Source organism: Lipotes vexillifer, unplaced genomic scaffold (genome assembly GCF_000442215.2).
Source record: "Lipotes vexillifer unplaced genomic scaffold, Lipotes_vexillifer_v1.1 scaffold791, whole genome shotgun sequence".
Classification (NCBI taxonomy): Eukaryota; Metazoa; Chordata; class Mammalia; order Artiodactyla; family Lipotidae; genus Lipotes; species Lipotes vexillifer.
Window position 1 is genome coordinate 696,649 of NW_006793445.1, and position 15,567 is coordinate 712,215.

The window sequence follows — 15,567 nt, forward strand, 5'->3', positions numbered from 1 at the left end:
CTTTTGTCTCCCTAGGTAGGCTTATTCCTAGGTATTTTATTCTTTTTGTTGCAATGGTGAATGGGAGTGTTTCCTTAATTTCTCTTTCTGATCTTCCGTTGTTAGTGTGTAGGAATGCAAGAGATTTCTGTGCATTAATTTTGTATCCTGCAACCTTACCAAATTCATTGATTAGCTCTAGTAGTTTTCTGGCGGCATCTTTAGGATTCTCTATGTACAGTATCATGTCATCTGCAAACAGTGACAGTTTTACTTCTTTTCCAACTTGTATGCCTTTTCTTTTTCTTCTCTGATTGCCGTAGCTATGACTTCCAAAACTATGTTGAATGATAGTGGAAACAGTGGACATCCTTGTCTTGTTCCTGATCTTAGAGGAAATGCTTTCAGTTTTTCACCACTGAGAATGATGTTGGCTGTGGGTTTGTCGTATATGGCCTTTATTATGTTGAGGTAGGTTCCCTCTATGCCCACCCTCTGGAGAGTGTTTATCATAAATGGGTGTTGAATTTTGTCAAAAGCTTTTTCTGCATCTATTGAGATGATCATATGGTATTTATTCTTCAGTTTGTTAATATGGTGTATCACTTGATTGATTTGCATATATTGAAGAATCCTTGCATCCCTGGGATAAATCCCACTTGATCATGGTGTACGATCCTTTTAATGTGTTGTTGGATTCTGTTTGCTAGTATTTTGTCGAGGATTTCTGCATGTATAATTCATCAGTGATACTGGTCTGTAATTTTCTTTTTTTGTAGTACCTTTGACTGGTGTTGGTATCAGGGTGATGGTGGCCTCACAGAATGGAGTGTTCCTTCCTCTGCAATTTTTTGGAAGAGTTTGAGAAGGATGGGTGTTAGCTCTTCTTTAAATGTTTCACAGAATTCACCTATGAAGCTACCTGGTCCTGGACTTTTGTTTGTTGGGAGATTTTTAATCACAGTTTCAGTTTCATTACTTGTGATTGATCTGTTCATATTTTCCATTTCTTCCTGGTTCAGTCTTGGAAGGTTATACCTTTCTAAGAATTTGTCCATTTCTTCCAGGTTGTCCATTTTATTGGCACAGAGCTGCCTGTAGTAGTCTCTTAGGATGCTTTATATTTCTGCGGTCTCCATTGTAACTTCTCCTTTTTAATTTCTAATTTTATTGATTTGCATCCTCTCCCTCTTTTTCCTTTTTGTTTTTATTTTATTTATTTATTTATGGCTGACCTGGGTCTTCGTTGCTGCACACAGGCTTTCTCTAGTTGCGGCGAGCGGGGGCTACCCTTTGTTGCGGTGCGCGTGCTTCTCATCGCGGTGGCTTCTCTCGTTGCAGAGCACGGGCTCTAGGCGCGCAGGCTTCAACAGTTGTGGCACGCAGGCTCTAGAGCGCAGGCTCAGTAGTTGTGGTGCATGGGCTTAGCTGCTCCACGGCATGTGGGATCTTCCCGGACCAGGACTCGCACCTGTGACCCCTGCATTGGCAGGCGGATTCTTAACCACTGCACCACCAGGGAAGTCCCGCTCCCTCTTTTTCTTGATGAGTCTGGCTAATGGTTTATCAATTTTGTTTATCTTCTCAGAGAACCAGCTTTTAGTTTTACTGATCTTTGCTATTGTTTTCTTTGTTTCTATTTCATTTCTTTCTGCTCTGATCTTTATGATTTCTTTCCTTCTGCTAACTTTGGGGTTTTTTAGTTCTTCTTTCTCTAGCTCCTTTAGGTGTAAGGTTAGATTGTTTATTTGAGATTTTTCTTGTTTCTTGAGGTAGGCTTGTATTGCTATAAACTTCCCTCTTAGAACTGCTTTTGCTGCAGCCCATAGGTTTTGGATCGGCGTGTTTTCGTTGTCATTTGTCTCTAGGTATTTTTTGATTTCCTCTTTGATTTCTTCAGTGATCTCTTGGTTATTTAGTAACGTATTGTTTAGCCTCCATGTGTTTGTGATTTTTACGTTTTTTTCCCTGTAACTGATTTCTAATCTCAGAGCGTTGTGGTTGGGAAAGTAGCTTGATATGATTTTGATTTTCTTAAATTTACCAAAGATTGATTTATGATCCAAGATGTGATCTATCCTGGAGAATGATCCATATGCACTTGAGAAGAAAGTGTCATCTGCCGTTTTTGAAAGAAATGTCCTATAAATATCAATTAAATTTATCTGGTCTATTGTGTCATTTAAAGCTTGTGTTTCCTTATTAATTTTCTGTCTGGATGATCTGTCCATTGGTGTAGGTGAGGTGTTAAAGTCCCCCACTATTCTTGTGTTACTGTTGATTTCCTCTTTTTACAGCTGCTGGCACTTGCCTTACATATTGAGGTGCTCCTATGTTGGGTGCATATATATTTATAATTGTTATATTTTCTTGGATTGATCACTTGATCATTACATAGTGACCTTCCCTGTCTCTTGTAATATTCTTTATTTTAAAGTCTATTTCATCTGATACCACTATTGCTACTCCAGCTTTGATTTTCATTTTCATAGAATATCTTTCTCCATCCCCTCATTTTCAGTCTGTATGTGTCCCTAGGTCTGAAGTGGGTCTCTTGTAGACAGCATATATATGGGTCTTGTTTTCGTATGCATTCAGCGAGCCTGTGTCTTTTGGTTGGAGCATTTAATCCATTCACGTTTAAGGTAATTATTGATACATATGTTCCTATGGCCATTTTCTTAATTCCTATGGGTTTGTTTTTGTAGGTCTTTTTCTTCTCTTGTGTTTCCCACTTAGAGAAGTTCCTTTAGCATTTGTTGTAGAGCTGGTTTGGTGGTGCTGAATTCTCTTAGCTTTTGCTTGTCTGTAAAGCTTTTGATTTCTCCATTGAATCTGAATGAGATCCTTGCCAGGTAGAGTAATCTTGGTTGTAGGTTCTTACCTTTCATCACTTTAAATATATTGTGCCACTCCCTTCTGGCTTGTAGAGTTTCTGTTGAGAAATCAGCTGTTAACCTTATGGGAGTTCCCTTGTATGTTATTTGTCTTTTTTCCCTCGTTGCTTTCAGTAATTTTTCTCTGTCTTTAATTTTTGTCAATTTGATTGCTGTGTGTCTCGGCATGCTTCTCCTTGGGTTTATCGTGCCTGGGACTCTCTGTGCTTCCTGGACTTGGGTGGCTATTTTCCTTCCCATGTCAGGGAAGTTTTTGACTATAATCTCTTCAAATATTTTCTCAGGTCCTTTCTCTCTCTCTTCTCCTTTTGGGACCCCTATAATGCGAATGTTGTTGTGTTTAATGTTGTCCCAGAGGTCTCTTAGGCTGTCTTCATTTCTTTTCATTCTTTTTTCTTTATTCTGTTCCGCAGCAGTGAATTCCACCATTCTGTCTTCCAGGTCACTTATCCATTCTTCTGCCTCAGTTATTCTGCTATTGATTCCTTCTAGTGTAGTTTTCACTTCAGTTATTGTATTGTTCATCTCTGTTTGTTTCTTCTTTAATTCTTCTGGGTCTTTGTTAAACATTTCTTGCATCTTTTCGATCTTTGCTTCCATTCTTTTTCCGAGGTCCTGGATCATTTTCACTATCATTATTCTGAATTCTTTTTCTGGAAGGTTGCCTACCTCCATTTCATTTAGTTGTTTCTCTGGGGTTTTATCTTGTTCATTCATCTGGTACAAAGTCCTCTGCCTTTTCATTTTGTCTACCTTTCTGTGCATGTGGTCTTCCCTCCACAGGCTGCAGGACTGTAGTTCTTCTTGCTCCTGCTGTCGGCCCTCTGGTGGATGAGGCTCTCTCAGCCTGAACTATTTTGATACAACAACTGAACAGACCTGCAGCACCATGAGCGGGGTACACCCGGGGGTAGGAGGTAAGGGGTGTCTTCTGGCGAAGGTGACTGGGGAGACAAGTGTCTCCCAGATGGTGGGAGGGCGTGGAGGTTTTCTGCAGAAGAGGTTCCACTGGGAGGGTCACACCTGGGCCCGGGAGCACGAGAGAACCGGGTGCGTGTGGGGTACCTCAGAGTCTTCCATCGGGTGGAGAGATTCAGGGAGGGAGGGCTGAGCCCACGGCTGTGGAGGTCCCTTGGGGCAAGCGGACACACAGGCTGGAGGCTGAGTGGGGTATGTGCGCAAGGGGAAGGAAGCTGAGGGGGCTTCCAGAGAACATCAGCATTCAGGATGGAGGGAAGGGAAAAAAAGAGAAGAAAACCACAAAGGGGACTGACTAGTGGCATCAGAAACAGAAGAACAGCCAAGGAAAGATACTGTCTTGGAAACAGGAAGAAGGGATCCAAGAGGCAGCGCTCTGCCCCGGCTCCCAGGGTCCAGGGCTCCATGCCCAGCTCTCTTCCTGGAGGCCTGGCACCAGCCAGCTGGCGCCCTGACCAGCGGTCCAGGTGCTGCTTCCTTCTCTGCACGTTCCGTGCCCAAGCCCAGGGTTCTCCCCAGTACCCGCAAGTCCCCAGAGAACCAGAGTGATGGCCGACACACGCACCAACCCCTGCCCCTCGCGGGACCCTGGCACTGTCTACAACGGGCGGGAGGAACAGCCAGACAAGGAGGCCCGTGGCTCCGCATGCAGGAACTTTTTAAAAAAGCACCTGTGCCAGCACCTTCTTCACGGGCGGCCGGTGGACACGGAGACAAAAAGCGTCCACTGTGAACACTGTTTAGACAGAGACGACTGGGGTTTTGACCGAGTGCGTGATTTAAACACTCCTTGAAAGAGAGCACATCTGTGCCGGCACGGGTGCTACAAGGGGGAGGTCCGTTGGGCTCTGGAGCACCAGTATATGAATAACAAAGGGCATTCGGGCTTTAAAACGCTTACCTCTGGAGTTAGATGTACTTCCATGGGGGTGTACGTCGGCCAGTATCCCATTGTAAGTATGTTCACTGTCAGGTCTATAGAGCCCGGGTCACTTTGATTCTGCATATACTAAAAACAAAGAAAATCAGGACAGAATGATTACTTTAGAATATCACCAAAAAGAATTAATTCATTAAAAAGTAAATGGTGTCATTTTCAAAGTACAGTTTACCTTGTGTTTTCATTTATTTTAGTCCCTGGAACATATTTCACCGAAACCACACACCCTGTTCTAAAGTCACTAGAAATGTTTTCTCTTCTTTAGTCAAATAAGGATCATTAAAATCATTTAAGTCAAATTTTTAGTGTGCAATTTTAGGGATTATTTTCCCTTTTTCTTTTTTTGGCTATACTGCACAGCTCGCGGGATCTTAGTTCCCCAACCAGGGACTGAACCTGGGCCCTTGGCGGTTAAAGAGTGTAGTCTTAACCACTGGACTGCCAGGGAATTCCCAGGGATTATTTTTCTTTTTCATTTTGAATTTCAGTTTTTTGAATACGTAAGATGTTAACGGTGTAATTTTTAAGGACGAGGATTCTACATATTCACGTACTTATGTACATAATTTACATAATCATTTCTCACAATTTAAAATAGGATACTTTTTAAAAAGCTGTTTTACTTGACAAGAACACAACTTGCCTGCTTGAAATGAACCATGATGTCCTTAGAGAGCTCCATGTCCTTGAACATGCCTTCCAGCTTGCTGGTGAAAGCAGCCCCACACTCTGGACACACGTGGACTGCAGGTGAGCATCCTGGGAGAACACCCATCGGGCACCAAGCCCCACCCCCGCCCCACACGCTCACCGTGCTTCAGCTTCGACAGCATAGACTTTTCAGCATCAACGGAGGCACTTTTTCCAACGAGGAGTCTTTTTGCCAAATCTTTCTTATAAAATGCTTCAAAGACATCTTTACCTATTTATGAGCAAGTGAGGACAACGTTAAGTCATTAGATAGCTACCATGCAAACGTTCACCTCGACAGCTGAGACAGCCAGAGGGGCGTCCACCCTGACGCCAGCCAGCTCTACCCACTGAATCCCCACAAACACCTCACTCAGTTCGTGGCAGCCGTCACCCATGTCCCTGTGGTAACAGGGAAGCGGACACATTCCTGTTTTTCTCAACAGAAGACGGGGCCCGACTACAGATGCTCTGTGGACACCGCGTCCTCTGTGCCCGGCGGTGAGGAGATGCCGCGAGCCCCGCTCACCGTGAATGAACCGGAATAGGATCATGATCTTGTCCAGGATCCTCTCCAGCTCCTCGTCCGTTGCTTCCTTATTACCTGCTCTCAATTTTGAATCAACGTGCTTTGCTGTAAGAGGTTCAATTATTTGAAAAATAAGCATTCATTATATAATACATATTCTAAATAGATGAAGGAAGATCTTTCATTTCTCCACGCAAAAACTGAACAGTAGCACTCTGGAACCTTTCCAAAATGACATTATTATGAGACAAAAAGGTAAACACCTGATTTTCTAAGATCTGTACTTTCAAGGCACCAAGAACAAACACTTTGATCCCATGCTGGGGCTCATGACACATGAGTGCTCCAGAAATTGCAGTACCCCGTCTTCAAGATGTGATGTGATACATCCGGGTGAGACTTTCTCAAGAGAAAGCACTCTTCTCAGGGCTGACAATGCAGGGACAGAGCAGTTCTGCTTGGGCTTCTTGTTTCTGAGATACACGAACCCACCATGACCGGGCTTAAGGAAAGCAGAACCCAAGCTCCCAAGAGTCTGAACCCATCTTTAGAGAAATCGCAATCCATAAAGTGGTTCAAAGGCTAAATTAAATTGCCTTTAAACTTCTCCTCTTGTCTTTTTCCCCTTATTATTCTTTATTATGAAATATTCTGAACATACACAGAAGTAGTCACTTGTACAGTGAACCCCATGCTCCCACCACACATTTTCAACAACCCTCAACAGAGCCCAAGTCTGCATCACACTGTCCCTGCCCTTTGCCTCCTGTCAATCTCAAAAAAAAAAAAAAAAAAAAATTTACTCACTAATGAAATTCTGTGAATCCTTAAATATTTTGATATTATCATGAAATAATTATATAAAGTGATAATTTAAAAACTGTTTCATCTTAAAATATGCTATCTCCTGAGATGTCATTCAATTTTACCATACTTTAACACTGACTGGAGGATACAAAGATAGTGACTAAATAGCATCTCCTGTTAAGTATTATCTAGAGATTGATAGTTATCCTCATAACCTCATAACGTTCATATGTAACAAACCTCAATCCAATTTCTGGGCAGAAATCACTGGCTTGTAGTCGACATAGAGAATCAAGGCTCATCCTTACAAAAACAACTCTGGAGCTGTGAGTAGTACAAACTAGGATAAATCTTTATGTCCCTTCCTCTCTTATGATGTCAAGCTCCATTTCCTTGCAAAATCACAACTACATTCACCCTTATGAAAGTACCACGCACTTACATACGTATTTAATATATCTATAAGCACACACCTGTGTATGTGGTTTTTTGAGAAGGTGTGTCCTGTTAAGGCATGTTCCCTGCCCTCCCCATAAGGAGGCTGAACTTTTGGGGAAAAAAATCTACTTGAGTTTTGCTTTATTTTCCCATGTTAAGAAAAGGTATAGAAGTATGTGTTTCTACCGATCAGCTCTGCAGGTTTGTTTGGCCTCTTGTTGATGAATGATTCGAAGGACTCCTTCATCAGGTTGATGAACTTCTCGTTCCTCTGGAAGCACACTTCTATCACGTGGTCTACCCGGTCCTTGAAATCCAGCAGGTCCTGCACCATATCTTTATCTTTTTCAGGATTGATAACGATTGTTGTCCCAAAAGTCTGCAAAAACATACCCCAAGTCATCAACAGGTTTTCTGATACAATTTTTCTCCTGCTATCAAACAATCATGATAGTGCTATATAAATTAATCACTCCTGGTGTTAAACACGAAATAGTTTCAGAAGTTTCACAAATTTAGTCTACCTTCTAAAAATTAAGTGGATATGCAACTAATGCTTTAGGGTTACAATTCTGCTTCTGGAAGAATTTATCAATTACTAGGGAAATGTCTGTTGCTTTCTGAAGAAAAAACTTTTACTTATAAATTCCTCAAATAGAAAGTAACCCCCTTACCCTGATACACCTTTTTGGACTTCCTGACTATAGTTTTCTTTCCCCTTCACTTCTAACCATGGGTGGTTTAGAGCCTGGTTTTTAGCCTGTATTTTTAATTTAAAGATGCTATTTAAACATTACTAAAAGTCTGTGCGTGACAACAACAGTTCGCTATCTGATGAAAAACTACCAGCTGAAGAGATGCTGAACACAACCGTGGTTCAATGTAAGACACGTCTTCACAGGACACACACACAGTTGCACGTCAAAGGTGCCCATGGAGGCTGATCGCTGGTGAAAAGGTACAAATGACATGGCATAGAGACCTTCTGGAGACGGACAGGGCATGACCAGCAGGGGCAGGAGGGACTCACTCTTCACCCTGTACCCTTTCACACTGACAGGATTTTAAAATAACGTACATAAGACCACGACACACGAGGGTCAGCTTTATTTTGTGAGGAAACACTGTGCTGTCACAGCGTAACTGCTTATCATTAGTGGACCCTTGGAACCGTGTTCACACACTGACTTTTCCTGCCGAGAATGGACACTGCAAAGGTGAACTCCTGTGTTCAGCACCTGTTCCTGTTCTCTCAGGACTACTGGTCGGCAAAACCCTAAATCTCCACTGGCCTTTCTTAACATAAAGCTCCAGTGCTGACCCAGTGTGAGTCGCTTATGCCTTTCAGCTCAATGCAACCGCACAAAATCCTGGGGGCATGTGTGTGTGCATGCATGTGTGCGTGTGTCCAAGCTGGCCACATGCAGACCAACATGCAACTTCAGGCCTGATTATTTCCTTTATCTTTTTCCTCAGCTGAATTTTCCCTGTGACAGTCACAGATTCACGTGCGGCAGAAACAGTGGCGATGTCCTCGCACACTAAGCCTCGTCTCCCCGACGGGCGTGGGAAGCTACTGAGCAGCGCCCCAGCCAGGACACCGGCCTTGACACAGCCCACCCGTCCCACCCCGATGGGTCGCGGTGTTCGCCTGTAGCTCCCTGTGCGTCACCTGGGCAGCCATCACCTGTGTGTGTCACCTACGCCCACGGCCAAGAGGACAAGCAGTCAGCACCACAAGGATCTCTCCTGTTGCCTTGCATGCATACACACGCAGAAACCAGCAAGCACACGCTTACGTAATAAATCCTGGATTTCTAGGAAACAAAGTAGCATACACACCCACCTGACATACCAAAATATGTGAGAGTTCCCACTCAGCAAAGGCATGAGATCACGTTTATACAGTAGATTCACAAAAACAACTTTTGAAAATCTTGATTGTAGAACTCAGCTAGTATCGGGTTGGCCAAAAGTTCGTTCAGTTTCTTCTGCAAGATGGCTCTAGTAGCGCTTAGCTGTCTTTAACTTCATTCAAAACTATTTTGTTAGACTGTATTGTGACAGCTGTCACATCAGCGTGCATTTAAAAAAGACTTATCAAATTTGGTGAATCTTTGTGTAGCCATTTTAATACTGAAGATGGAAGAAAAAACAACATTCTTGGCATATTATGCTTTATTATTTCAAGAAAGGTAAAAACGCAACTGAAGCACAAAAAAAGATGTGTGCAGTATATGGAGAAGGTGCTGTGACTGACAGAACGTGTCAAAAGTGGTTTGCGAAGTTCTGTGCTGGAGATTTCTCGCTGGACGATGCTCCACAGTTGAGTAGACCAGTTCAAGTTGATAGCGATCAAATCGAGACATTAATTGAGAACAATCAATGTTATACCACAGGGTAGATAGCCAAAACACTCAAAATATCCAAATCAAGCACTGATCATCATTTGAACCAGCTCGGTTATGTTAATCGCTTTGATGTTTGGGTTCCACGTAAGTTAAGCGAAAAAAACCTACTTGATGGTATTTCCGCAGAATAATTCTCTACTTAAACGTTCCGTTTTTAAAACAAATTGTGACGGGCGATGCAAAGTGGATACTGTACAGTAATGAGTGGATACTGTACAGTAAAGAGATTGTGGGGCAAGTGAAATGGACCACCACCAACCACACCAAAGGCCAGTCTTCATCCAAAAGAGGTGATGTTGTGTGTGTGGTGGGATTGGAAGGGAGTCCTCTATTATGAGCTCCTTCCGGAAAACCAAATGATTAATTCCAACAAGTACTGCTCCCAATGAGACCAAATGAAAGCAGCACTCGATGAAAAGTGTCTGGAATTAGTCAACAGAAAACACATAATCTTCCATCAGGATAACGCAAGACCGTATATTTCTATGATGACCAGGCAAAAACTGTTACAGCTTGGCTGGGAAGTTCTGATTCATCCACCGTATCACCAGACATTGCACCTTCAGATTTCCATTTATTTCAGTCTTTACAAAATTCTCTTCATGAAAAAAAATGCAATTCCCTGGAAGACAGTGAAAGGCACCTGAACAGTTCTTTGCTCAAAAAGGTAAGAAGTTTTGGGACGACGGAATTATGAAGTTGCCTGAAAAATGGCAGAAGGTAGTGGAACAAAACAGTGAATACGTTGTTCAATAAAGTTCTTGGTGAAAATGAAAAATGTGTCTTTTATTTCTACTTGAAAACCAAAGGAACTTTTCGGCCAACCCAATACTTACACTGACAACAAATGGCCAAATGGCAGCTTTTAAAACGTGTTTACACCCAGACAGTATTCACCCCTAAAACTCCTGTGCACGGGTGACCTGGAGGGAGATGTGTGATGGTGGCCCCACGCTGTCCCTCACAGAGCCCAACCGATGGCCACGCACCTTGATATACTCGCTCCAGTGCTGCAGCAGCGCCTGCTGGCCACCCCGCACGCGGCTGAACAGCTGGTACATCTGAGTGAGGTCAGGCACTCTGTTCTCATCCAACAGGTGGTCCAGCCCTGAGATCACACGGCAATGTTAGCTCGGCACGGCGGGCGGGACGGCGGCACGAGCAAAAGCTAGGCTGGGCCAGGGCTTGCGGCACACAGGGTCCCCGCGGACGCGGAAACCCAGGGGTCGGCTGGTTCCTAGGCGGGCAAGGCCCCGTGACGCAGCCCAGCAGGCGAGTCTTGTCCCGAGCACCATGCTGGGAGGTGTAGTCCCCACCCCTTCCCCGCATGGAGGCCCCTTATGTGGCTACTGCAGCAAAGGTCCGAAGAACGCTCACACCAACTCTGGCCTGGGAGCTTCACGACCCCAGATCACTTCTGATTTAGTCCATCAGCCAGAAAGTACATTTGCCTAAGATAAGCTACCAAATCTCACCTTTTAGTTGACTTATTTTATTCACCTGTATAATAAATTGTGGAAGGAAAACATGTATTGTTTATCAGATACTTGGAGGTGCTTAACAGCATTTTTTTAGGTCTTTACTATTTCAGGTTTTAACAAAGATTTTCTAAAACCACCACAGCCAGAAGAGCTTCGTGAAGGACGCTCTAACCACCCGCTTTCTGATAACTGTGGGGAGGCAGTGAGGTTAGAGCAGAGAAGCTGTGAGCCAGTCATGTGACTGCTGCCTCAGCTTCTGTTGTGAATCAGGCACACTGTCCACATGTCAAAGACACACAAACGCGTCGGCTGTGCCAACGGACCCTGAGCAAAGGCTGCAAACGCCTATGTTTCTGTCAATTACGACTTGATCTACTGATGCAGACACCTTATTCCACAACTGATCTACGGAAACGCTGATGATGACTAAAAACTCAAAACTTATAGCTTATAATTTTTTAAATGCCTTTAATAAAACTTAGACTATACTCTTACATATATATAATTTACCATTTTCTTGAAATAATTTTGCTTATCAAAATACACAGTGAAACGATTCATCCAAGTTTATACTGTCTACTTGAAGTTCCCTTTTCTTTTAAAAGTGACTCCTTCTTGGACCGCCCTGGTGGTCCAGTGGTTAAGACTCTGCGCTTCCACTGCAAGGGGCGAGGGTTCGATCCCTGGTCGGGGAACTAAGATCCCTCATGCCATACGGCGTGGCGCCCCCGCCCCCCCCTCAAAAAGTGACTCCTTTTTAATGAACACCTAGTATGAAATCGGAGGACACTTGTTTCAGGTGGACAGTAAATCGAGGCCCCATCCACGTGGAAACGTACCAGTGTGCGGGCTCCAGTGTGATGTGAGCAGGAGACACCAGATTCACACCCTGGCCCTTGGCTTTCGGGCCATGATCTGAGGCACTAGTGTCTCACTCGGTTTTCCTGTAAACTGGGGCTGTTCTAGGACCAGAAGGCATTTACATGAAGTACAGAAGATGCTCACGAACACTAATTCTCTCCTTTTGGCTTCATTCTGGTTTCACTTGGAAGCCCCACGTTTAGTGTCTCATTAGAGATAATATTACCATCTGGCAAAGCAGACCCCAACCAGACGCATTTGGGGGCTATTGGGCCTTCCCAAAATTAGACTTTAAGGTTTCCAATAGCTTGAAACAGATCCCGTGGCTCCAAAATGACTTTCAAACATAACACTAAATCACATAAAAAGCAACACCAAGCACTAAAGTGTGCAAGGTTAGACTGTGCTCATTACAGTGAGGGTGGGAGTGAAAACGTCACATCACCTCTAACAGCACGGTGCTAAAACCGCACTGTCAGCCGCGTGCCGAACTGGCCTGGTCTGCCTCTGTCCTGGGACCATGGCACCAGCAGCTCGTCTGCCGCGGAGCCACATGCAGGGCAGGGATGCAGCCTGCGGGCACCCCCAGCCCGTCAGACCGCGCGCATCCACACCTGCCAGTCAGTGCTCAGGAGGGACGTCCCTGTACAGGATGGGGCCTGTGGGCACGGCCCAGGCCGTCTGCCGGCCAGAGGGCCTCTCGCAACCAACCTCTCAGCCTGGATAGGATTTCACGTGATTTTAGCTTAAACTGTGGTTCTTACATGTGCCTTTCACTATTGCGTGTAATCAATTTTCCCCTCAAGGGCTAATGTCCATCATTTTCCTGATGATTTTAGTGCCTGTATTCTTACAACAACAACTGTCCTCGCGTGCTTACAATGCTCCGCTAACTCTCTTAGCAAATCAGGGACGACCAATCAATGCAGAGACACAGAGCTGGGAAAACCTACCTTTCTGCAGAATCGCTGTTAAATGTTCTCCTAACAGCTGCTTCTCCACACAGGCAATCAATGGTTTCCTGGGGAGTAAACAGAGGTGCGTCAGGAAGGAAGCACAGGGGAGAGCCTGTCGCTGTGGAGGACGGGCCCCCCCGTCCACGCCGCTGAGCCCAAGCCAGCGCACGCCCAGCCATCGCCGACGCCGACACAGACTCAGGTCACCAGGGCCCCGGGAGAGGGGGATAGCAGCGGACGGGAGGCACCCTCGCCCACCACACCTGGGGACGACCCGGGCGGGCTGCCCGTGACCCCGCCCTACCCGGGTCCCACAGACGGCCTCCTGCACCCACAGTTGCCCCTCTGCCCTCACTTCTTCTTGCCTGTCTTCCCCCAGGACCACTCTTCAAAATCTGACTCCTCAGAGCGGCTGCGGGAATGACACGCAGGACACACAGCTGCCACTCCTGACCCATCACCCCTGCTCGCTCAGCTCTTCTTTTAGGAGATCAGAGCCCCCGTTTCGCTCCCAGGCATATTGACCTCGGCCATCATTTTGAGGAATTTTTCACCGCACCACCTCAGGTGAACCTCAGAGTGACCCCAGAGGGAGGCGCGGCAGGCACTCAGGCTCCGGGCACGGAGGGCCCAGAGGTGTGGCCTGCACCGACACCCGCAGCGCCCGTCCCGAGGGTAGCGGCGTGCACAGGCGAGGCAGGAAGGGGCGCCCGGAGCGCAGCCCGTAGGCTGCCGCAGCTCCTTACCTGCGCCACCTCCCTCCTGTTTCTCCGAAAACCGTTTCTCACTCTGTGACCTTTGAATCGCCCGACACCACAGGAGCCACCTCGGGCAGCGCCCCTCGAAACCCTAACCTGACGGGGGCCACCCTCTGCTCTGCTTAACTCTCAGACACTCCTAAGCGAGACTGGGGAGGGGGCAGTTGCAACACAGCACCTACACACTGGAGGCCGGGCAGGAGGGGCCGAGGGGCCCAGCGCCACTGGGCGCTGCACAGTCTCCTCCACCCCCCGCCCCTCCCACCCCTGTGGGACCCGCTTCGGCCCGACGGCACCGCACCTCCAGCACCAGGTGTCTGAGAGCAGCCTCACCTCTGCTTCACGACCCTCTATTTTCCATGTTCTCAAGCTGTCACATCCTGTCCCTTTCTTTCATCCTGCCTGGCCCCTCCCCCCACCCCCAGGAGTCACCACGTTCTGCACATTTTAGCACTTTCCCTCTTAAAAACATCCCTCTTTTCTGTCTCTCATATTTCTGCTCTAATCTTCCTCACTTGAATAAATATTATGTGCCTGATGCAGACATTCACAAAACCTGCCCTTGTACTTTTCCCTAGCTACACTCTGACCTCAGGTTTAGAGGAAAAAAAAAAAATTGGATGAAAAGAGAAGGGACAAGTTACTTCCCTGGTGGTCCAGTGGTTAAGAATCCACCTTCCAACACAGGGGACGCGGGTTCGATCCCTGGTCGGGGAACTAAGATCCCACGTGCCGCAGGGCAACTAAGCCCGTGGGCCGCAACTACTGAGCCCGGGCACCACAACTACAGAGCCCATGCACTCTGGAGCCCGCGCACCACAACTAGAGAGAAGCCTGCACGCAGCGACAAAAGATCCTGCATACCACAACCAAGACCCAACGCAACCAAAAATAAATATAATAAGTAAATATTAAAAGAAAAAGTAACGTGACTGAGTACTATAAGGAAAAATTACAGCTGTATCAGACGCCCAAAAACTTCACACCTGAAATTGCCTACACTCAACGATACCTCATTAACATAAACTTCTATAAATTTATTATACATTTATAACATAAATTATAAACTGTCTATAAAAAGATACCAAGTATCTCAGCCTGAATCACTCCCTTTGGACGATAACTCACCACCGGCCACGAGTCAGTGTGACTTACAAGTGCCGAGTAATCACAGACAACAAGCAAACTGTCCCAGGAGCAGAATACGTTCAGGTTCAGAGAGCAGCGAGTGAGTCTGCAAGACGCCGCGGGTCACAGAGCTGAGTGCGGGAGTGGTACTCACTGTGTGCTGTGGTCTAGATACGTGATCACGCGGTCACCCTCCTCCCCCAGGCGCTTACTCACATGGCTCAGGTACTCCGGAACCTTCCAAACACAACATTTCAACACGTCAGCAACAGAAACTTCTTCACGTTAGCCCAGGGGCTGAAATACTGTTTCCCTTATTTAAGAAAAAAAAGCAGACTCTACGTTCAGGCCCAAACGTTAACGGAGTACCAGGAGCGGGGGTGCCGAGGAGGGCGAGGGAGATACACGGCAGGAGGCTTCCCTCAGCCCCATCCTGGAGACTGAAGGTGACGTCTGGAATGGGGGCAGGCAGCACGGCACCCCCCAGCCCACGCTTGGCGGGGTGGGCAAACGCCAAGCAACAGGCTGTTCCTCTGAGGCCCCAAAGGGAGTGGCTGCAGGAGATCTCAAAACACACACTCTCTGAGTTTCCAGGGGTGAAGGGTCACCTGCCTGCCCAGCAAAGGCCCCATGACAGGGGTCGCTGAGGCTCTGATCCCTGGGCGGCAGCCAGGCCGGTCTCCGACTCCCCCTCCTGTGACGGTCCCAAGGGGC

At 46.3% G+C, this 15,567-nt stretch overlaps 1 protein-coding gene across 1 annotated transcript in view; it reads right to left on the bottom strand.

Annotated features, from left to right (window-relative positions):
- Positions 1 to 15,567, bottom strand: part of CUL4A (cullin 4A) — a 45,253-nt gene that overhangs the window by 11,885 nt on the left and 17,801 nt on the right. Inside the window, exons 8-15 of the mRNA XM_007466362.1 lie at positions 15,008 to 15,090; positions 12,965 to 13,032; positions 10,659 to 10,777; positions 7,445 to 7,637; positions 6,014 to 6,118; positions 5,606 to 5,716; positions 5,438 to 5,523; positions 4,756 to 4,863 (exon numbers count right to left, since the gene is read on the bottom strand). Of these exons, the coding sequence (XP_007466424.1) occupies positions 4,756 to 4,863; positions 5,438 to 5,523; positions 5,606 to 5,716; positions 6,014 to 6,118; positions 7,445 to 7,637; positions 10,659 to 10,777; positions 12,965 to 13,032; positions 15,008 to 15,090 (873 nt within the window). The remainder of the gene's footprint in view (positions 1 to 4,755; positions 4,864 to 5,437; positions 5,524 to 5,605; positions 5,717 to 6,013; positions 6,119 to 7,444; positions 7,638 to 10,658; positions 10,778 to 12,964; positions 13,033 to 15,007; positions 15,091 to 15,567) is intronic.